The sequence below is a fragment of the Corythoichthys intestinalis genome, chromosome 5, assembly GCF_030265065.1.
Source record: "Corythoichthys intestinalis isolate RoL2023-P3 chromosome 5, ASM3026506v1, whole genome shotgun sequence".
NCBI classification, from domain to species: Eukaryota; Metazoa; Chordata; class Actinopteri; order Syngnathiformes; family Syngnathidae; genus Corythoichthys; species Corythoichthys intestinalis.
The window spans coordinates 4,549,391-4,573,540 of NC_080399.1; the positions used below are offsets into that span (position 1 = coordinate 4,549,391).

The 24,150-nt window shown below is 38.0% G+C and overlaps 1 protein-coding gene across 11 annotated transcripts in view; it reads right to left on the bottom strand.

Moving 5' to 3' along the window:
- frmd4a (FERM domain containing 4A) overlaps positions 1-24,150 on the bottom strand; it is a 362,265-nt gene that overhangs the window by 178,760 nt on the left and 159,355 nt on the right. For 2 of the 11 annotated variants that reach the window (XM_057835974.1, XM_057835963.1), the window contains exon 1: positions 13,702-16,015. The exons of 7 other annotated variants lie outside the window; for them this stretch is intronic. In XM_057835974.1, coding sequence (XP_057691957.1) covers positions 13,702-13,854 — 153 coding nt within the window. In that variant the 5' untranslated portion in view covers positions 13,855-16,015. Of the gene's footprint in view, positions 1-13,701; positions 16,016-24,150 lie in introns of those variants that run through there. 2 more of the 11 variants (XM_057835966.1, XM_057835962.1) reach the window with 1 other exon arrangement.

The following is a 24,150-nucleotide window of genomic DNA, read 5'->3' on the forward strand; positions in this document are numbered from 1 at the left end:
TTAATCAATACTGTTAGCTAACACCAGGTTTTATCTGCCAATATTGTACCACACGAATGCTGTTTTTAGACCGTGACGTCCCATCGTAATCAGAAGTGGTACATTATAAACACGTCCTCGCATACAAACCATGTTATTTCTCCTTGTTTTCTACGGTAATCTTTCAAAAAAAGAAGATGCGATCAAACACTGCTGCTCTAGAACTTGAAGAAACGACTCTAGACATCAAGATATATGAAGGATGTTTTCTTCATACATTTCCCGAAACCAAAAACTCGGAGGAAAAAATGTGAAAAATGGATCCACTTGCGTCTACGTGCAAAAGACCAGTTTAACGCCAGCAAGGTGAAGCCATTCACATTTCATATGCAGTAAACATTTTGTTGGGGGCCATGGTCCTAAAGAGGACGAATAGGTAAGCTATTTTGATATTTTTACTTATTTTTTTAGCCGGGCGTTTTGCCGTGTTGCTTCTGTCTGACAATGAATGACCTGAAAAAAATTAAAATGGTATCTAAATACCACTGTTACCTTTTCTGTTGTAAAAAAAAACAACTTTAGTAAGGAGGCAGTGTAAATAAATCCTAGAATTCAGATTTGTCATTAATGAAAAAATTAAAAGTGTTTGTTGGCTGTCACTGAGTAGCATTTGCGATCGCTACACAAAAATATCAATGTAAATTGCCCAAAAGAATGGTCAGAGACGTAAGACAACCAGAGGATATAATACTGTACAGTATATAAATTTGGCACCAGGGACATCATTTTCGGACAGAATTGGTAGGTTTAGCTCTGTAAACATCTCCTTCGTACACGATTTCCATTCATTTCTGATTGGGGACAAACGGTAGCGTGTCCCCCCCTTAGCCACATTAGCTAACGTCATGAATATTAATGAATGATAGTGAAGTGTAGCGTGCGGTACGCCATTGCAGCATTGCTAGCCTAAACACAAACAACAGTTGCACACCAAACAATGTCAGCTGATTTCCATTTTGTCATGAGGTTGTCTTAAACGCACTGGCATCCATTAACAGTCATTGCTATCACAACAACTCAATACTGTTAGCTAACACTAGGTTTTATTTGCTAATTGCACCATCGATAGCCTAAACACAGGTGCAGTCATACAGTAAACAATGTTAGCTAGGGTGACCATATTTTGATTTCCAAAAAAAAGGACAGTCAGCCCGGCCTCAAGATACTTGAATTTTACTCGAAGTTCACTCAAAGATGCCTATATCATTTTAATATATTTAAAGCGTGCCCCCTCACTCTGGATGGAAAAATGCAGATTGAAAAAAATAAATAAATACATAATGACTAAAATATATATACATATAATATATAATGCAGACCCATGGAAATGTAGTCCAGTCAATACACATACACACAGTTGACTATGTGCCAACAAAACATTTTGATAAATTACTATAACGACAATTGTCCATGACAAATTGTTAATCCCATTCAATTGATATTCTCATACGTTCTAGATTGCACACAAACAATAACCGAAATAAACTGACAAACCATTCAACCAGCATGTTTCCAAACGTAGCAGTTCAAAACTACGTTTCCCATAATGCCTAGCGTGATTTAGCTTACTGATAGCTAGCTGAGGCAAAAATCAAACTTTGCTATAAAAGTTTACAATCATCGGCAGTGCAATGATGTGACACCAAACGGGATTTTACAGTCAAAGCTCCAACAGAAGTCAACAGTTGCCATTATATTCGTATTTATCGTAAAAAACTTAACAACTGGGCAGGCGTTGTGGCCAAATCTTCAACCCAGTAGATGGCGGTAATGCCTCATGGTAGGGGTAAACTGCCAACAAAAACAAGAAGAACTACTCCTTCCCTCCCTTCTAGTAGGAGCCATGTCAACTGCTGCCACCCAAAGGCCGGAGGGATTCTCTTCAAATTGGTCCCATGAAAAATCATAAAACCGGACATTTTTATGAATTTATAAAACCTGCCCGGACGACGAGGATACTACGTGAAAGTAGGACTTGTCCGGGCAAAAGAGGACGTTTGGTCACCCTAATGTTAGCCAATTTAATTTCTGATATTATTTACATGTTAACGTGAAAATAATTTACATTTCAACATAAAATTAAATTTTCTTTAACTCACTGGCTGCTATTATCGGTGATAGGCATCACAGGGATTCACTAAAGTTAGCTAACACGTGGTTTTGTTTCGCTAAATACATCATGGCTAGCCTAAACAAACTACAGTGGTCCAGTAAACAATGTTAGCTTATTAAATGTTTTTTTTTATATAAAATTAAGTTTTATTTAAAAGTACTAATGCCAATTCTGTGGTGATTTTTCGTGGCAAACTCTGCCCCCTCAGAAAAATTTATAACTCTTGTAGTTAATGTCAGACGATTTAATAAGTGTAACACAATTTCAAATTTAAAGAATTTAGGACATATAAGACAAAATTCAATGTCTTTATATGCGAGACACTTTAACAAGATTAGTAAGACTTTTAAAACTCGGTACCTGCAGGCTATTATTGGACTGGGACTAACTACAAAATGAGAATTCAAGCGTACAGCCTACTATAGAAGCAATTTCTTCAAATGAAGCCTGACTGTAATGTGTTCACAATCGGATCATCTTGACATGGATTGGTCTTTACATGCGTGTCTACATCAACACGGCCGACCTTCTCCCTGATTGGCGCGGACAGGATTTTTAAAGGTGGATTGATTAGTATTCCTCGTCTAACCTCTCCTTTCGCTACCTCTCTTTAAGACGCCAATATATTTTGTGGTAAATGACAGTCAGCCTATTGTCTGCTATTGTTTTGCTGCTGAATGTGTCTGGCGAACATGTGAGTGAACTTCTTTTCTTTGGACGGTGAGCATTGTAACCCGCCGCTCCCCCGCTCACGTTTTCCGAGAGAGCATTCTAACCCCATAAAATCCGAATAGCCTGATTTACGAAGATCCCATACAGTGGTGACTAAATGGCTATTTTGGGAGAAGGAAGGAAGCATCAAGTGGTGGAATTGAAAGGGCAAACAGCATGTTAGTAGGTTAAAGAACGGAATTTAGCACTTCATGCTAATACAAAATTAGCATTGGAACTCGAAAAAAACAGTCGATCTCAAGACCTTATTATAAAGGTTTTAGTCTTGCTAGCAAACGGTCCACAATCGCAAGCATATACTGTATAGACAATACGTCACAATTATTTTTGTTTCTGGCATTTTTCAAAAATGTCTACACAGATTGAAAGCGTATGTTCTCGTAAATCAGGCCCTGATTGTTTTGTTGACGACTAACTCCTTCCTACGCCGCCTTATCCTGTTGTTTGTTAGTTTTTTATCCCTAATTTCACAGTAAAAGCTTGAGCAGCTTAAAGTGATAGCGGGTTAACAAAGGAGGGCGATAATCCCAATTCAGACTGATCACTGAGGTAAACAACTACACAACAAGAAGTTGTTTGCCATAATGGTCCAATCGATATATAGCGCCGATATTTCGAGTTTTTTTCAAGATTGCCCGATGCATTAGGATAACTTACGGTCACCGTTTCGGTGATGATTTTTCTTATAAAGGTTGACCGATATGTTGGCTATCCGATATATCGGGCCGATATATGTTTTTTTTTTTCCAAGATTGGCCAATATATAGCCGATATAATAGGATAATTGTTACGGTTGCTGTTTGGGTGGTGATCTTTCTTGTAAAGGTTTACAGATATATTGGCTGGCCGATATATCGGGCCGATATGTGGACTTTTTTAGCCGACATAATAGGATAACTGTTAAGGTCACTGTCTGGGTGATGATCTTTCTTATAAAGTTTGACCGATACATTGGCTGGCCGATATATATGGGAGTTTTTTTTTTCCCCAAGATCAACCGATATCAGCAAATATATAGCCGATATGTTAAGATAATTGCTAGTGTCGCTGTTTGGGTGATCTTTCTTATTACGGTCGATATATATTGGCTTGCCGATATATTGGGCTGATATATGTATATATGAGTTGTTGTTTTTTTCAAGATCGACCAACAATATAGCCAATTCAATATGATAATTGTTATGGTTGCTGTTTGGGTGATGATCTTCGTGTAAAGTTCGACAGATATATTGGCTGGCCGATATATCGGGCTGATAAATGGATTCCTCTTGAAGATCGACCGATATGTTGGCTATCCGATATATCGGGCCAGTATATGGATTGTTTTTTTCAAGATCGGCCAATATATAGCCGATATAATAGGATAATTTTTATGGTTGCTGTTTGGGTGGTGATCTTTGTTAAAGGTCGACAGATATATTGGCTGGCCGATATATCAGGCCGATATGTGGACTTTTTTGGCCGACATAATAGGATGACATTTAAGGTCACTGTTTGGGTTATGATCTTTCTTATAAAGTTTGACCGATACATTGGCTGGCTGATATGTGGATTTTTTTTTTCAGAGTCAGCCGATATCAGCCAATATATAGCTGATATAATAAGATAACTGCTACAGTCGCTGTTTGGGTGATCTTCCTTATAACAGTAGACACATTGGCTTACCGATATACGGAGTTTTTTTTTTTTCAATATCGATCAACATTATAGCCATTTCAATATGATAATTGTTATGCCTGCTGTTTGGGTGATGATCTTCCGTGTAAAGGTCGATAGATATATTGGCTGGCCGATATATCGGGCAGATATATGGATTTCTCTTCAAGACCAGCCGATGTAAGCCGATACGATAAGATAATTGTTATGGTCACTGTTTGGGTGTTGATCTTTTTTTCTTTAAAAAAATTTTTTTTTTATAAAGGTCAACAAATATATTGGCTGGCCGATATATGGATTTTTTTTACAGATCGGCCGATATTAGCCAAAATATAGCTGATATAATAAGATAATTTTTGTGGTTTCTGCTTGGATGATGATCTTTCTTATAGAGGTCGACCGATATATTGGTTGCTGATATGTCGGGCTAATATATGGATTTTTCTTCAAGATTGGCGGATATAAGCCAACATAATAAGACAATTGTTACGGTCACTCTTTGGGTGATGATCTTTCTTATAAGTTCGACCGATACATTGGCTGGCCGATATATGGATTTTTTATTTTCAAGATCAGCCGATATCAGCCAATATATATAGCCGATAATATGATAATAGTTATGGTCGCTGTTTGGCTGATCTGTCTTAGAAAGGTTGACATATATATTGGCTAGTCGATATATGGATATTTTTTTTCTCAAGGTCGGCCGATCTCAGCCAATATATAGCCAATTAGAGCTGCAGCTATCAAATATATAGTAATTGATTAATCTATGAACTAGTTAGTTCGAATAATCGGATAAGGAGCATAAAAAATTAAAATACCTGAGCTGAGCCTCAGCATTAAAAAATAAATAAATGCTGATCTGAGTACAACAAAAGAACAATTGGCTAACTTACATAGCAAAAGTCCGCTAGCTTAAATGCTAACTTTTTTTTTTTTTTACACTGCTCTTAACAAATGGTGCAAACACACATTCCCACAAAATACGGCTCAATATACCTATAAACTAAATTACGAATGTTTTAAATAAAACGTTAGCTCAAACAAAAAGCTTATGATGGTCTTAACAGGGAGCAGCTGGAATCAGCCATGTGAAATGAGTTATGTCATATTCACTGTTTCCACTAGAGGACAGTGAATACACCTAAATCAATAAAACTAAATGCAAAAAACAAACAAACAAACAAAAAAAAAAACATTACAACGCCAATTTAATTAAATAAATACTCGAAGCAGCAAAATTTAATTCAAATATTTTTTCTAATCAAATTACTCGAGTTAATTGATTAATCGTTGGAGCACTATTGCCAGTACGAATATGGATAATTATTGCGTTCACTGTTTGGGTGATGATCTTTGTTCATTCTTCTTTTGGACCACTTAGTGGCCAAAAGCAAGTAGCAGAAGAAAAAAATTAACTTATATACAATAATACAATGTTTCAATTTATAACCAATGTGCTTTAAAAAAAAAAATATCGGCCTCAAATATCAGCTTTAGACATTCAATAAAAAATGGTATGTTTGAAAAAAATACAAATCGGTATCGGCTTTGAAAATCCCAAATCAATCAACGTCTAGTTTGTAGTGTCAACGTGTAGTGTATCGCAAAGTGACAAAACGAGGAAACTGGACTTGCGTTCTCACCTAAAAAGAAGAATTTCACAGCCAATCCATATTTTTTAAATGGCTCTTTTGGGAAAATATATGAAATCCTAACACAGAATACTCATTTGAAAACAAACTTTACTCCAGACAGGCACGCTCGTGATCCTTGGTTTCTTGATGATAAAAGCCTCACACAGACATAATATTTCTCCTTCAAGGTTTGCTTCCATTTTTTAAATTCTCGATCGCTAGCCAACACAAAGTAGCCAAGCAAAGCACGTTTCAAATTATACATGAGAAATTGCAATCTGCCGTTTTTCTTGCTTAGTGAAGCACTTCTTTTGTGTGTTTTCCCTTTGGATACCAATCACTTGACTAACATCCATCACTTGGTGGGACACGGAATAATGAAATGATTCATCTGCATTAAATGTAAGTGACATGGTAGAGATAGTTTCATACAAAATAAATAAATAAAGGAAAGGGAACTCAAGTGTAGCCATGACTGCCATGAACGGCGATATACATCTAATCCATTTAAACTAGGGCTAGCAGAGAATGGTCATGTTTTAGTGCCATTGACTGGCAGCCATTAAGTTCACATATGTGGCCGCTTTTTTATGTGTCCTCTAAATCTAGACCTACATGAGTCTGCACCATGTTTTGCTCTTTTTGTGGAAAGACTGTTAGGAAAAGACTAGGATGCGCTGAACACCGCCACACCAATAAACAAGTTTCTTTCCATTACATTTCAAGTGCTGTTTACTGAATAATATTTCTAGGTTTCAATAATCCAACCCTTACAATTTGGATTAAATGTGACTATTGTTAGACTTGATATTTTCCAAAAAAGACTTTTAAAATAATAAGTAAAAAAAAAAAAAAAAAAAAAAAAAACATGCCCGTCATTTGTTAACCCCTTGATGCCTGAATTTTAATATTTATTTTACAATATAAATAAAGAATTGGAGGATTAAAGGTATATACAGTGGTACCTCTACATACGAAGTTAATCCGTTCCAGGAGCTTGTTTGTAAGTCGAAATGGTCGTATGTCGAGCAGGATTTTCCCATAGGAATACATTATAATTCCATTAATTCGTTCCACAGCCCAAAAACCTGCACTAAATCCTTAAAAAATACTGCTGGTACTATTACAAATGGCAATTACATATAGCAAAACAAATAAATAATAAATAAAAATCGGATTAATAATGTAATAATAATAATGATTCCTGTAATAGTGTAACGAAACGGGTTCTAATAAGGCGGACGTTTTTTTCTGTACCTGAAGGCACCGCGGCGCTGACGTGACAAAGAGGGAGGGGAGCGGGTGAAAGTTTACTTTCGCTTTCAATGCTTTCTTGAGAACATCGTCAATTGCGGCAGACAGCAGGCGTTTTGTGTTGAATAAGTTGTGAAAGAAATGATGAAAACGTGGCGAAGCTGGCGATTTCTCTGGAGATGTTACCACAATAAGAATTGTCAGCTTAACTTATAAAGACTGGCGAACGATGGTCGGAGGAGGACCGTGGAGATGTATTGTTGAGCCATTTCACGGATGCCCACCCTACGCTCATATTTTTCTGTCATTTGCATCTTCATTTAGAAGGTAAGCGTCAACTTTTTCCATTTTTCACCACCTGTACCAACCTTTTCTGAAACCTGTGTTGATTTGTCACACAAGAAAATCCGCCGTGCATTCGTCTGCGGTGCTGCCATTGTCGTCGTATTTCGAGCATGTCGTCGGATGTAGAAACAAATGGCGAGTCAAATTTTACGTCGGATGTCGAAAAGTTCGTGTGTCGAAGCGATCGTATGTAGAGGTACCACTGTATATAATAGTGTTAATTAAAAAAAAAAAAAAAAATTAACAATATAGTTAAAAATTTTGGGGGAGATACTTCATGAAGGATTAGAAAAATACATTAAACTCAATTAAATAAAAATATTTGGAAAAAAAAAAAAAAATTTATACATTTCAAAAATAAAAAGGAATTCCTACTTATTTCTGATATCGACAAAAAAATATTTTCCTGGATTTTTAATGTTCCTTCTATATGCATATATGTATATAATTGATATTAATTTATCATTATTTTATTAATTATTATTTTCATGTACTTATGTATTCCCACAATGATTTTTGATGTACATTGGTCAAGATAAATTCAGGCATCTATGGGTTAATACGTATCAATGGGTTAGTATGCATCACCATGAGCACCCACGATGGTGAAACGACTTTATGTCTTCATCTCTACCAAATGAGCTGGAACTCTGTGAGGTTCTTTGCACAGCCACACCAATAAATATCCATCATTTGATTTGTTGTTGACAGTGGTTAATCTTGTTTCAAAAAGTAATTACAGTTAAAAATGACTTCTCCCACAAAGTAACTGAGTTAGTAACTCAGTTACCTCTTTGTAAGAGTAGTTACTCAGCAAAGTAACTGGCATTACTTTTCATGTTATACATATCATTACTGTACATTCTACATTGTAGAACACCTTTCACATTAAAGATGTTTATATTAACTGATTGAACTGATTTTTTTCATTTGAAAAACAAACAAAACGTAGGTTACACTCTTTTTTTAAATTTTTTTAAAAATTATTATTATTTTTGTTAATTTCAGCTATATAGGAGTGTAACGGTATAAAAACTTTAACTTTAAAATGCTGTGAGAAAAAAAGCCTTTTTGTATTTCCTGTTGTACTGACCCACACCGAAACGTGACCCCTGTTTATCGAGGTATAGACTGAATGGTGACTTGTGTGTATCATCACACCCCCTACTACATACTGTAAATATGTTTTTCAATATGCAGGTGAGGCTCTGAATCTCTTGCCTTTTCTCTAGTTGCTTTGATTAAAAAAAAAAACAGCACACAAAGTTCATGGATACGTACGTCATTCAAGAAAAGTTTAAAGCAAGTGACTAGTTTTGGTAATGAAAAAAAAACAAAAAAACAATTAAATGGGAATGACCCATAAACGCGGGTTTTTTGGAAATAAATAAATAAAAATGTATCTAGTCCTACAGTTTTTGTCCAAAGCACATATTTTACACATCCAAAATTCCAAAACAGTAAGGGGCATAAAAGTAGCATACAGAATTCGCCCAAAACTTTCCCATTCATTTTTAATGGAATGCAATTGACAGCAATGTACGTCCAAATTTCCCATTCATTTTCAATGGCAAACATAGGAAAACATAAGTCCCTGTCTTTTTTGACCATTTACCATGAAGCCCATTGACATTAAGCTGGTGCCCAAGTAAGTCAATGCCATTGGTAGCCATGCACCTCTATTCCATTGACCGCCATGTACGTCCAAATTTCCCATTTTCAATGGCAGAAAAAACTGTGGGTGTGATTTTTGAACAGAGAACTTAATAATACAGCCGATTGACATTCAACTGGCGCCCAAGTAAGTCGATGCCATTGACAGCCATGCAACAGGATGTGTCCCTGAAATGTCCCCAAATCAACTTGGGACGGTCTTAGATCTACCACAGCATAGCCCCATCGTAATTTCTCCAGAAATTGCACTTTCCAGCTATTATCATATTGTAGCATCTACAAAGACAACACCAACTTGGTGATAATAATGCACACTCAGCATGAAAACAGTACATTACTTTCAATTCAATTCAAAAAGTTGCTCGAGATTAAGATGAAGCTTGCCACGCTAAGTGCTAACTCTAACAAGAACGCAAATGGTATGCTAACGCTCCGAGCCACCTTGCCAAACATCACCGCGTTTGCAGCGGCGTCACCACCCCCTTCCCTCCTGCCCCTGTCGCTCTGCTCAATCCAGACAGCTGTCAAAATCAGAGAACTCGCAATTCATTCAACCGAATTGTAGTAACCCGCCCCTTCACATCCCCGGTCATGGGAAAATTAACAAATTAGATTACACACTACTGAAAAAAATAATGCCATTAGAAACGCCGTTATACTCTAACGCAGTTATTAACAACACTGGTTGTTGATATGCCTCCTTAATTATAGTGTTGTAAGTCATCATTTTGCAAAATTACTTTGTGCTCAATGAAAATCAGCTCATCCCTAGAGCAAATCTGGTTCATCTATCATCGCTTATGGCAGCCATCGAGTTTTAACAAATGCTACAAAATGCAGACTGAAGCTGTTTCTGTCCTATTTGTCTTGTCTTTACTGAATCTTGAAACTGTAAAGCTACACATCCTACAACAAGCTTCTATTGTTTATATTCAGCCATTTTTCTCGAGTGAGAAGCACACACCTCCTCCTGAACCCTGCAGCTCTGCAAGCTGAATTAGGAGGATGAAAATGCAATCACGGTGGGGACCTACCTCTGCTAGCGTGCCAGAAGCTGCCTTTCTCATGCGTGATTTCACTAATGGGGGAGACGCAATGACATCAGTCACTGATTATCCTCCTGCTTTTCTTCTAATCATTTGGCTGACAACAACCAAGTACAGTACCCATCAAAAGTTTCACTCATAAATACACAATTCGTTCAATTGGTAAATGTGGGGACCGACAAGAAAACTGGTATTGTGATCCGACTACTACAGATTTGAACTCAAACAAACAAACAAAAAAATAATCAAAACACGACCTATCCTAGAATTTTTGACCAAATCGCATAATTTACACATAAAAAAATTCCAGAATCGTAAGGGACATAAAAGTTGTATACAGAATTTGGCAAAAGTGTACGGTTCCCCCAAAATTCGCCATTCATTTCTAATACGATGCCACTGACAGCCATGTACGTCCAAATTTCCCATTCATTTTCAATGGCAGGAAAACATAGGTTCTCGTGATTTTTGACCGTTTACATTACAGCCTATTGACATTTTGCGACCTGATATCAACAGGATGTGTCCCTGAAATGTCCCCAAATCAAGAGGAAGTGACCTAATATCAACAGGAAGTGTCCCCGAAATGTCCACAAATTAACATGAAATGACCTGATATCAACAGAACGTGTCACCCAAATGTCCCTAAATTACCAGGAAGTAACCTTGTATCAAAAAGACATGTCACCAAATCAACAGGAAGTGACCTGATATCAACATGATGTGTCCCAGAAATGTCCCCACAACAGGTCGTGTCCCCAAATCAACAGGAAATGACCTGATATCAACAGAATGTGTCCCCCAAATGTCCCTAAATTACCAGGGAGTAACCTTGTATCAAAAAGACATGTCACCAAATCAACAGGAAGTGACCTGATATCAACATGACGCATCCCAGAAATGTCCCCACAACAGGATGTGTCCCCAAATCAACAAGAAATGACCTGATATAAACAGAACATGTCCCCACAACTGGACGTGTCCCCAAAATGTCCCAAATCAACAGGAAATGACCTGATATCAACAACATGTGTCCCCCAAACAGGATATCAACAGGACATGTTCCCCAAATGTCCCTAAATTAACAGGAAATGACCTGATATCAACAGGTCGTGTCCCCCATAAGTCCCCAAATCAACAGGATGGGACCTGAGGTCAACAGGAAGTGTCCCCGAAATGTCCCAAATTAACAGGAAGTGACCTGATATCAACATGACGTGTCCCAGAAATGTCTCCAAATCAAGAGAAAATGACCTCATGTCAACAGAACATATCCCCAAAATATCCCCAAATCAACAGGATGTGTGACCTGATACCAATTGGATGTGTCTCCCAAATGGACATCAACAGGACATGTCCCTAAATTAAAAAGAAGCGACCTGATATCAAGAGGGTGTGTCCCCGAAATGTCCCCAAATTAACAGGATGTGACTTAATATCAACAGGACGTGTCCCCCAAATGGATATTAACAGGACAGGTCCCCGAAATGTCCCCAAATCAACAGGAAGTGACCTTATATCAATAGGACGTGTCTCCGAAATGTCCCCAAATCAACAGGAAGTGACCTTATATCAATAGGACGTGTCTCAGAAATGTCCCCAAATCTACAGCATGTGACCTGATACCAACAGGATGTGTCCCCCAAATGGATATCAACAGGATGTGTCCCCGAAATGTCCCCAAATCAACAGGAAGTGACCTTATATCAATAGGACGTGTCTCCGAAATGTCACCAAATCAACAGGAAGTGACCTTATATCAACAGGACGTGTCCCTCAAATGGATATCAATAGAACGTGTCCCCCAAATGTCCCCAAATCAACAGGAAGTGACCTAATATCAAGAGAACCTGTCCCCGAAATGTCCCCAAATCAACAGGAAGTGACCTTATATCAATAGGCCGTGTCCCCGAGATGTCCCCAAATCAACAGGAAGTGACATAATATCAAGAGAACCAGTCCCCGAAATGTCCCCAAATCAACAGGAAGTGACCTTATATCAATAGGCCGTGTACCCGAAATGTCCCCCAATTAACAGGATGTGACTTGATATCAACAGGACGTGTCCCTCAAATGGATATCAATAGAACGTGTCCCCCAAATGTCCCCAAATCAACAGGAAGTGACCTAATATCAAGAGAACCTGTCCCCGAAATGTCCCCAAATTAACAGGAAGTGACCTAATATCAAAAGAACCTGTCCCCGAAATGTCCCCAAATCAACAGGAAGTGACCTTATATCAATAGGCCGTGTCCCCGAAATGTCCCCAAATTAAAAGGATGTGACCTGATATCAACAGGACGTGTCCCCCAAATGGACATCAACAGGACCTGTCCCCGAAATGTCCCCAAATCAACAGGAAGTGACCTGTTATCAACAGGAAGTCTCCCCAAAATGTCCCCAAATCAACAGGACCTGATGGATCTGCATCTACCACAGCAAAGCCCCATCGTAATTTCTCCAGAAATTGCAGTTCCTAGTTTATTTATGCACTTGAGCTGGAAGGCAATCACGTTTGACATTGACGGCATTGTCACAGATTGAAATACAAGGTCGCTGTACAAGAATGAAGCATTGCAATAATGCATCATTGCTTCAGTTCTCAAGATTCAACATGGAATGAGTCAGAGAGTGTTTGAAAGAGGAGCTCTCTAATCTTGCAAGCCTTTGTTTACTATGAGAAAGCTCCAGTTTCTACCACCTGCAAGTCTGCGTGACATCATTGCGATCCACTCGCGACATTTTTACATTTTTGGGTTGACACCTCCGTGCTACAACATCACCGACTGAGCTTCCTCACGTGGTAAACAACTTTCCTGAAGAACACAAATGAATAATCCGCGCTGGCAGGCCGCAACCTGTTCTTACACACATTCCGTGTTTTAGTTCTTACTGGAAAACCATTCTCTTGCATACACACCCACTGAGTTCCAAACTGTCACTTGGAATGCGTTGAGGTAAACGCGAGCACTCTCGCGGTCCCTCAGACAACCTTGAACTACCGGAGCGATAGCAGAATACATTAGAGATGAATCGACAGACACAGCGGTAATTGTCCGGCGCGGAGATTAAAAGCTTTGCTCTGGACTTTCCTCCGACTCCGAACTAATGCCGTCTCCTGGATTAGCCTAGAACCGCTCGAAATCCCATTTACACTCACGCACGAGACGCAAAGTCCAAAGAGGGAAACCCGAGGGCTCACCCGCTCGCCGCTGTTCCTGCGGAGAGTTCCCACCGGCAGTTTGAGCATCAGCCGGCGGGTCCTCCCGGGCGTCACCGCTCCCTGGACCAGCATGGTACGCTCCAGAGCGTCGGTGGGCGTGTGTGCATTCGTCCTCGCCGTCCCGTCCAGCATGGAAGCCGGGCTCCACGCGAGCTGTCCCGCGCGCACCGCTTGAGAAAGGAAAAAAGGTGCGCGCCGTGCGTGCACAAGAAGAAATCCTAAGTTCCTCTCTTTGTTGCGAGCGCTCGGGCCATTCCGCCGTACGCCGCGCTCTGCGTTGAATGAGTGAGTGAGAGTGGGAGGGACGGGGAGACGCTTTTGTCTCTCCGTCTCGCGCTCCTGACAGCGGCTAAACCCACCCACCAACCCGCGCGCTCACCCTCCCCTCGCTACTTCTGCACTTCCTCCAGTCGGGGGGCTTAACCGGGTCACGGGATTCATGTGACGTCACGGTTGTTGGAGGCAAACACGCTCGTTGTTTTGCATGAATGAAACGCCATGAGTAGAAGTAGCAACCTATGAGTAGCTCGCAATAGGATAAGATTTGCGATACAAGCCTCATGATAACGATTGTCTCACGCTACGGCGATACAACAATAATCAGAACATCAGTATTGTTTTTGGCAGCCCTATTAATTTTCGTCTTAGTCTTTCAGACAATAATGCTAACGGCCTGCAAGAAGGGTTGAACAGGCCTTCGCAGTTTGGTACAACTCGGACAGCACGCAGGTCTGGGTAGTGGCAGATCGACCCCTTCACATAGTCTCATGAGAACCTAGCATGCTCGAAACTCGCCTCTTATTTTGGGATTAGAAATACATTCACACACCAAGGGGGAAAAAGCCCCAATTGAAGAGGGTCCTACAAAAAAAGGAGGCGGCACTGAACTGCACAGCCACGCCCTTATTCAAAACCAAAATGAATCTTCTAAGTGGCCCAATTCGACCAAGTGTGCACACTTCCGTGCCTTGACAAGCTGCCCAAGTCCCTGAGGAAATCTACCATAATTTTCGCACTACGAGGCGCACTTGACTATAAGCCGCCACTCACCAAACTTGTCAGAAAATGACATTTGTTCATAGATATGGCGCACTGGACTGTAAGCCGCAGCTGTCCCCACTGTATTATGGGATATTTACACCAAAAGATATTAACCGGTAACACTTATTTAACAGCGGCATCATTCGACTGTCATAAGACCAAATAAACAACCATGAAAGCTTCATTTTGGCCAAATGAAGCTTTGCAGCCAATTGGTTCAAAGCTTCATTTGGCCGTCACAGCTCCCTTGGGTGAGACAGTCAACTTCTCAAGGCTGTCAACACTGTTGTCGTCCAACAAGCCTCCTAGCATGCATTGCAGCGCTACAGATGTAAATAACAATCAAAATTCATGTTTTGTGCTAATTATTTCCTCACTTACTATTCCAGTTTTTTCTCTTTCTTTGTCTTCTGGTATATAGCAAAATGGCTTTTGGTAGATGGCAGTTTTTTTCCGCATATGGCAAAATGGCTTTTGGCATAGAAGATTTTTTTTGACACATGGCAAATGTCTTTTAGCATATGGCAGTTTCTTCTTGTATACAGCAAAATTGCTTTTGACGTGGCAAAATGGCTTTTGGCATATGGCATATTTTTTGTCATATAGCAATTTTTGCAGGCCATGCACGTCCATGCCATTGACAGCCATGCATGTCCAAATTTCCCATTCATTTTCAATGGTAATGTTAAGTGTATGGTCAAAAATCACAACCACACGTTTTTCTGCCATTGAAAATGAATGGGAAATGTGGACGTGCATGGCCTGCAAAAAATGCCATATACCAGAGAAAAAAACTACAATATGCCGGAAGCCATTTTGCCATATAGGCCATATGTCTAGTCATTTTGGCATATACCAAAATGGCTTTTCGCATAGATTTTTTTGGCACATGGCAAAATGTCTTTTGGCATATGGCAGTTTTTCTGGTATATAGCAAAATGACTTTTGGTATATGGCAGTTTTTTTTTTTTTTTTTTCGGCATATGGCAAAATGACTTTTGGCATAGATTTTTTTGGCACATTTCAAAATGTCTTTTGGCATATAGCAGTTTTTCTGGTATATAGCAAAATGGCTTTTTGCATATGGCAAAATGGCTTTTGGCATTAGGCAGTTTTTTTTTTGGCATATGGCAAAATGGCCTTTGGCATATAGCAGTTTTTTTTGTCATATGGCATTTTTTTGCAGACCACGCGCATCCATGCCTTTGACGGCAAAGTACGTCCAAATTTCCCATTCATTTTCAATGGTAATGGTAAGTATATGGTCAAAAATCACAACCACATGTTTTTCTGCCATTGAAAATGAATGGGAAATTTGGACGTGCATGGCCGTCAATGGCATGAACGTGCATGGCGTGCAAAAAAAAAAAAAAGCCATATGCCAAATAAAAAACTACCATATGCTAAAAGCCATTTTGCCTTATGTAAAAAAAAAAAAAAAAAAACTGCCATATGCCAAAGGCCATTATGCCAAATACCACTTTTTGTTCTTGGCCCTGTTGAAGGCAGAAGGCTTCTACATTAACTTTGAAGGACACATGCATATTGGCCCAAAACCGATAATAAAAAAACCAATGTAGAGATTGTCCGATATCAATTTAAATGTTTTTACCTGCGGATATTATCGGCTACCTGATAATATCGGACAACTCTAATCCCACTGTTAATTTTGGGGCAATTCTGGATGACGTCCTTGGTTACTGAACAGGAAGTGGCATGTTTTTTTTTGTTTTTTTTGAAAAATCTAGCGCTAGGCTGAAGTAATAGAAACACCGATTGAGTTTTTATTTTTGCACTATGTATAAAAGAGTATGAGTATTAAAAAAAAAATTAAAAAGTAATTGCACTATGTATTAAAAAAAGTAAATAATAAATAAAAACAGCAAGATTATTGCAGCAAATACAGTCTTGGTGTAAATGATGCAGAGCAATACTTTCTCCACCCTTCTGTCGCTCACCCACCGGGATCACATGTGCGGGGAAACCTCAAAAGGAATATGGGATTTTTTGCCATCTGGTCGGGAGATTATCGATGAAATCCCACATCCAGTTTTTTTTTTTTTTTTTTTTTGTCCTCCCGCCCTGTCTGGATTTAGTTGGAGTGTGGAGGGGAATCACACAGCAGCATGCATCAGAGAAGTCAAGCCTACATTATTCTATTGCAAGATACATCAACTGTATGCAAAACATTCAGCAAATTAGCCAGATTTCCCTCCAGCACCTTCATCCGGGTCAGCAACCATTCAGCTGAGTCATTCCTTCTGCCTCCAGCTTGGCACTTTTTTACATGTCTGTATTGGAATCAAATGTTCCAGTGCAATTGACGGGGATAGACGTCCAGGAATGGTGGTCAGTAAAGTTGACATTTGTTCAAAAGTTAGTTTAGCTCGTTTGACAGATTATGTGATGTGGTAGTTAGTAAAAGAGGGGAATTAATATTGAAAACACCATTGACGGCAATAAACATCCAATCCAATTCAGCTGGATTGGACCTTCTAGTGCCGTTAATGGCGGCCAAAGGGTTAAGCCATGTGAGGTCACAAAAAAACTATAAATATAAAATTCCCAGAGCACCACCACCACAGATTTTTTTCTCCAATTTATTGCAGTTTATTTTAATTATTTTTTTAAGTTTACTTTTATTTTATTACTTTTTAAATTTTTTAAAAATTAATTTCATTTTATTTAGATTTTTTTATTACCCGTTCTTTTTTTAATTTGAATTTTTTTAAAATATGCATTCCAAAATATATTTTTTTCTATATTTATTTTGTTTTAAATTTCAATTATTTTCATTTAAAATTATATATATATATATATATATATACAGTGGTACCTCTACATACGACCACTTCAACACACAATCTTTTCGACATCCGACGTAAAATTTGAGCCGCCATTTGTTTCTACATCCGACGAATTGCTCGAAATACGACGACATGACAGCACTGCAAACGAACGCACGGTGGATTTTCTTGTGTGAGAAATCAACACAGTTTTCAAAAAAAGTTGATACAGTTGGAGAAACAAGGAAAAAGTGATGCTTACCTTTGAAATGAAGATGCAAGTTATAGAAAAATATGAGCTTGGGGTGCGCGTCCCTGAACTGGCTCAACAATACAGCTCCATGGTCCTCTTCCGACCACCGTTCGCCACTATTTATAAGTTAAGGTGACAATTATTATTCTGGTAACATTGCCAAGGAAATCGCCAGCTTCGTCACGTTTTTATCATTTATTTAAGAACTTATCCAACACAAAACGCCCATTGTCTTAAGCAGTTGACTGCTCTCAAGAAAACGAAAGTATTATCTCTACCGCATTGACCTATCTCACTGAGACGTCAGCTTCGCGGTGCGTTCAGGGACAGTAAAAAGTGTCCGGCATATTAGAATCCGATTCGTTACATTATTTACATGAATAATTATTAATTATTCTTCTTGTTATTATATTATTCTGAATTATTTATTTATAACTTATTTGTTTTTCTATGCTTAATTGCCATTTGTAACAGTGCCAGCAGTATTTATTAAGAATTTAGTGTATGTTTTTAGGCATTGGAACGAATTAATGGAATTATAATGTATTCCTATGGGAAAATCCTGCTCGACATACGACCATTTCGACTTACAAACAAGGTCCTGGAACGAATTAAATTCGTATGTAGAGGTACCACTGTATATATATATATATTTATATATATATATAAATAAATATATATTTATATTTAAATATATATATATATTTATATATATATATATAAATAAATATATATTTATATTTAAATATAAATATATATAAAGTTTAATAAAATTATTATCATTATTTTTTTTAAAAATCATTTTATTTCGATTTTTGTGACCTGTATTTGTTTTTTAATTGCATTAAAAAATAAAAAAAAATTTTTTAAACTTGTTTAAATTAAAACATTAATATTCATTTAAAATTATTCAAACATATTTTTAAAACTTTAATTTCATGATTACTATTAAATATAAATTTTTTTGACAATTAATTTCATTTCATTAGATTTTTTATTACCCATTTTTAAAATGTTTTTACTTATTTATATAAATTACATATTTATATATATTTCAATTAACTATATTCACTTAAACTTATTTATATTTATTAGTTTGATATTTGTTATTTTTATTATTAATTAAAAAATAATTTCATTTTATTTGTTTTTTTTATTACCCATTTTTATCACATTTTTATTTGCATTTAATTTTTTTTCCTTATTATTTTTTTTAAAATTTCAATTAATTATATTCATCTAAAAGTATGCATATATTTTTAAAACGTTTATTTATCATTATAAAAAAATTAAAAAATCTAATTCATATTATTTAGATTTTATTTTGATATTCATTTAATATTATTCAAATATACTTTTGAAAGTTTATGATAACTATTGAATATAAATTTTTAAAATTAATTTAGTTTCATTAGATTTTTTTATTACCCATTTGCTTTGTTTTTACTTATTTAAAAATCAAATTCATTTTAGTTAGATTTTTTACTAACCCGTTTGTTTTTATTCTCAATTAAAAAAAAAAAAAAAATCATTGAATTCATTTAAAATTATATATATATATATATATATATAATATGTATATTTTTATTGCTAATCGCAAAATTTGTGTGGGCAACACTAACACTACAGTTGCATGTCAAAAGATTGTTCGGCGGACAGCAATTGGCCCCTGATGCCCCAATTTTGAGACCCCACGTCCTATATGAATGTAATAAAAACATAATTAGTGCATGAAAGACTTTATCAGATTGTCTGTAAAAGAGCAGCCACCTCCTCCACTTGAAGTGAGTACCACCCGCCGGCTCTAGCTTCATGATATTATAGGATCGACACACCGACACGCATGCAATCACACGGGGGAAAATCATCCGCCGAGGTGGTAATCCCCAATCGGTATTATTTATTCAACAGGCTTGGCCCACATCATCGTGCCACTCACTGTGGCCTACATGAGAAATATCCAAGGTTTATTTTTATATAACGTTGTGTCTGCTCGGCAGGTAGGATTAAGTATTTCATTCTATCATAAAGAAATGCTGCAAAAGATGAACCAGATCTGCTTTAAAAATGAACTCTTTACATTGAGCATGCATAGCTTGCATTATTCAAACACACCCAATATAAAAGAAATACAATTTATATCATAGTTTAAGAAAAAAACAAGCAGAATATATTTAATATTATGAACATTTGGACTTGAAATGATTAGAATTTGCAGCGCCAAGACAATGGGCAGGTAAGGGCATAACAGATACAGGACGCCTCGTGACCACGGAAGCCCAATGCGTGCGAGATTGACGCTGACAAGCAGTTGATAAGCAAGACATCTACAAGCCCACGTCTGCACCACCAAATCCCGCGATCAGCTTTTACGGACAGTCTAGAACAAATGGCGGGACATCTTGTCTTGCCACAAGGAACATCTGATACAGAGGAACCCGCAACCAAGAAGTGAACACTCAGCACTCACGAGGCGCTGAGGATGGAAAACTCCTTAACTCTCGTTGCCCTGACAACAGTAACGCCCGAACTCTCCTGTCCAGCAGAAAAGAATCTTATAAAACGCACCTTTCTTCCAGACCAAAGCACGCCTCACTAAAGCTTTTAAAAGAATGTTTAACTAATTGCTGTCATTTTTTGGGGGGAATCTTTTGTTGACTTGTGATAAGGTGACCCTGGATCCAGTTCACCTCCTCACCTGGGTCTCTCTGTGCTGTGTAATTGATGCCGACTTGGAATAAATTCTAGGGTTGTTCCGATCATGTTTTTTTGCTCCCGATCCGATCCCGATCGTTTTAGTTTGAGTATCTGCCGATCCCGATATTTCCCGATCCGATTGCTTTTTTTTTTTTGCTCCCGATTCAATTCCAATCATTCCCGATAATTTTTCCCGATCATATATATTTTGGCAATGCATTAAGAAAAAAATGAATGAAACTCGGACAAATATATACATTCAATATACAGTACATAAGTACTTTATTTGTTTATTATGACAATAAATCCACAAGATGGCATTTACATTATTAACATTCTTTCTGTGAGAGGGATCCACAGATGGAAAGACTTGCAATTCTTAAAGGATAAATGTGACTTTGTATATTGTGACTAAATATTGCCATCTAGTGTATTTGTTGAGCTTTCAGTAAATGATAGTGTAGCCATTTAACTTCTGCCCAAATGCATGATGGGAAGTGCAACCATGACTGTGCGTAGTGGTACCAATTCATATATCTTCTCTGCGTTGGGAAGTAACATAAGGTGTTAAGAAAAAGATCAATTACTACCTTTGTTCCCCACATTGCTTCCCACGATGTTTCTAATCGTAGGGAGAGGGATTGTAAGGCTTTAGCCAATTAAAAAAAGGCTCCAAAGGCTGCCACAATTCACTCTACTCATTTTACGCTGCCTTTTAGCTCTATATATAGGCAAAAAGGAGTTATTACAGATTGAATGCGACAACGCGTGAGTGGGCTGTGCAGCGCTTGCATTAATTGCGTTAAATATTTCAACGAGATAAATAAAAAAATTACTACCGTTAACGGGATAAATTTGATAACCCTACCTTAAGCCTAAACTAAAGACTCTGGATGAGTGTAACATATTATGTCTGTAACGTTAAATACAATTAGAAAACGATTTATTAAAAAAATATATATATATATTAAAAAAAGGCATGTCCGATATTTTTTTGCCGATTCCGATACTTTGAAAATGACGTGATCGGACCCGATCGATCGGCATCAACATCTGTAATAAATTCTGGTGTCATTGTGAAAGAATATTTTATTCATGCTTATAAAACTAATAACTGCTGTTAAACTATATGCATTTGTGCTGTGACTATATCTATACATGTTCATGTACTCTACCTATTTCTTTGGACATAATACAAAGAGTTTCTGTGGACCGCCTTACCTGATTTTACTCCCTATTGTACCAGCTGCTGCTAGGTTTCCAAGGTCATAACTCAATGTTTTTCTGTGGAAAACCACCAGTGTTGATACTTAAGGTTCACTTTCGTTTTCGTAGGTATCGTTTCATTGTAAGCAATGCCCTTTCAACAAGCATATACTGTAGACCCTTGACTTCTGTATTCTCATTGTACTCCTGCGCACAGCACCTGGCTGGAGCACACGATTGTTCCCCTGATATATATCATGTTCATAAAGTCTTCGAAGCAGGCAATCCTTGGCTGGGTTTGATTCTTTCTCTTATCTGAGCTATTGATTGATACTTGTCTTGGAGTTTGAACTGGAACTTCCCTGACAGTCATTATAAGGGGTTTAGACTAAGATGAATGCGAGGAGTTTGGCCTTTTGGCCGGGTTGTTGGATATGCGCTAGCGCAGTTCCAGCGGTTTTGCTGGCGTGATTCTGGCAATCTGGCCAAAAGGTCAGATTCCTTCATCCCTAAATGCCCTAAAAACAACAGGAAGTGACCCAATTTCAACAGAAAGGGACCCTGAAATGGTCAGATCATCAAATCATTATGAAGTGATAAAAATGTCCCCAAATCAACAGGAAATGCCTCAAATGCAACAGGAAGTGACTAAATGCCCTAAAATCAACTGGAAGTGACCCAATACCAACAGGAAGTGACCCTGAAATGCCCCAAAACCTATAGGAAGTGATATAAGTGCCCTGAAATCAACCAGAAGTGACCTAATAGAAACAGGAAGTGCCTAGATGCCCCCCAAAACAGTAAGTGGTCCCAAAATGCCCCAAAATCCACAGGAAGTGACCTAAAATTGCCCCAAAATCAACCGGAAAATACCTACGAGACTTTACCAACCATCAGAGAAAAGCATTTCCCATGCAATTTCTCCAGAAATGGAATTTTCTGGCATTGCTATTTTATGAATGAACTCATTGTCTGCCATTGACCTCTAATCGTTCATCATTTGACCGCTGCTAGTCCAACCGGTCAACTGAATTTGACGTCAATCAACGTCAAAAGCTTTGTAGGGAAAGTGGCTATTTTGTTCATCAAAAAATAAAATAAAACTTAACATTTGGTATACAAGTGTGGGCTAATGGCATCTAAAATTCGATTTTTATGTCATCTTGAAAGATGTAGGGGTGAAAATGTAGTTTGCGTTTGCTGCCAAAATGCAAGACATCTTAACCAAAATAATCCGCGCATGATTAGAAGCCAGCATTAAACTGTGAATATCAAGCATTAGGCTGGGCGATTCAACATGCCTCCATGATCTGGGTCATTTCGCGCCGGCAGTCCTCGAAATAAATCAGCTATTAATACACGGCCCTCGTAGTAAGACGTAAGATTTGGCAGATAGGACTCGAGCGAGCGGAACGGGAAGAGAGCAAATATTTAAAGTGTTGCTAATATGAGAGATGGAATCAAAGCAGGGCTAATTTTATGATCGGAGACGTCTGCTCGCTCTTTGTTTTGGGATGTCATGCAAAGAGCAGCGGAGAGAGGTTTTACAGTATGTTCATTTAGCCTGATCGCTCCACATTTCAGGCTTCAAACATAAAGATATGAAATTTAATTTTTTTTGTCAAGAATCAACAACAAGTGGGACACAATCGTGAAGTGGAACAACATTTATTGGATAATTTAAACTTTTTTATCAAATAAAAAACTGAAAAGTGGGGCGTGCAATATTATTCGGCCCCTTTACTTTCAGTGCAGCAAACTCACTCCAGAAGTTCAGTGAGGATCTCTGAATGATCCAATGTTGTCCTAAATGACCGATGATGATAAATAGAATCCAACTGTGTGTAATCAAGTCTCCGTATAAATGCACCTGCTCTGTGATAGTATCAGGGTTCTGTTTAAAGTGCAGAGAGCATTATGAAAACCAAGGAACACACCAGGCAGGTCCGAGATACTGTTGTGGAGAAGTTTAAAGCCGGATTTGGATACAAAAAGATTTCCCAAGCTTTAAACATCTCAAGGAGCACCGTGCAAGCCATCATATTGAAATGGAAGGAGCATCAGACCACTGCAAATCTACCAAGACCCGGCCGTCCTTCCAAACTTTCTTCTCAAACAAGGAGAAAACTGATCAGAGATGCAGCCAAGAGGCCCATGATCACTCTGGATGAACTGCAGAGATCTACAGCTGAGGTGGGAGAGTCTGTCCATAGAACAACAATCAGTCGTACACTGCACAAATCTGGCCTTTATGGAAGAGTGGCAAGAAGAAAGCCATTTCTCAAAGATATCCATAAAAAGTCTCGTTTAAAGTTTGCCACAAGCCACCTGGGAGACACACCAAACATGTGGAAGAAGGTGCTCTGGTCAGATGAAACCAAAATTGAACTTTTTGGCCACAATGCAAAACGATATGTTTGGCGTAAAAGCAACACAGCTCATCAC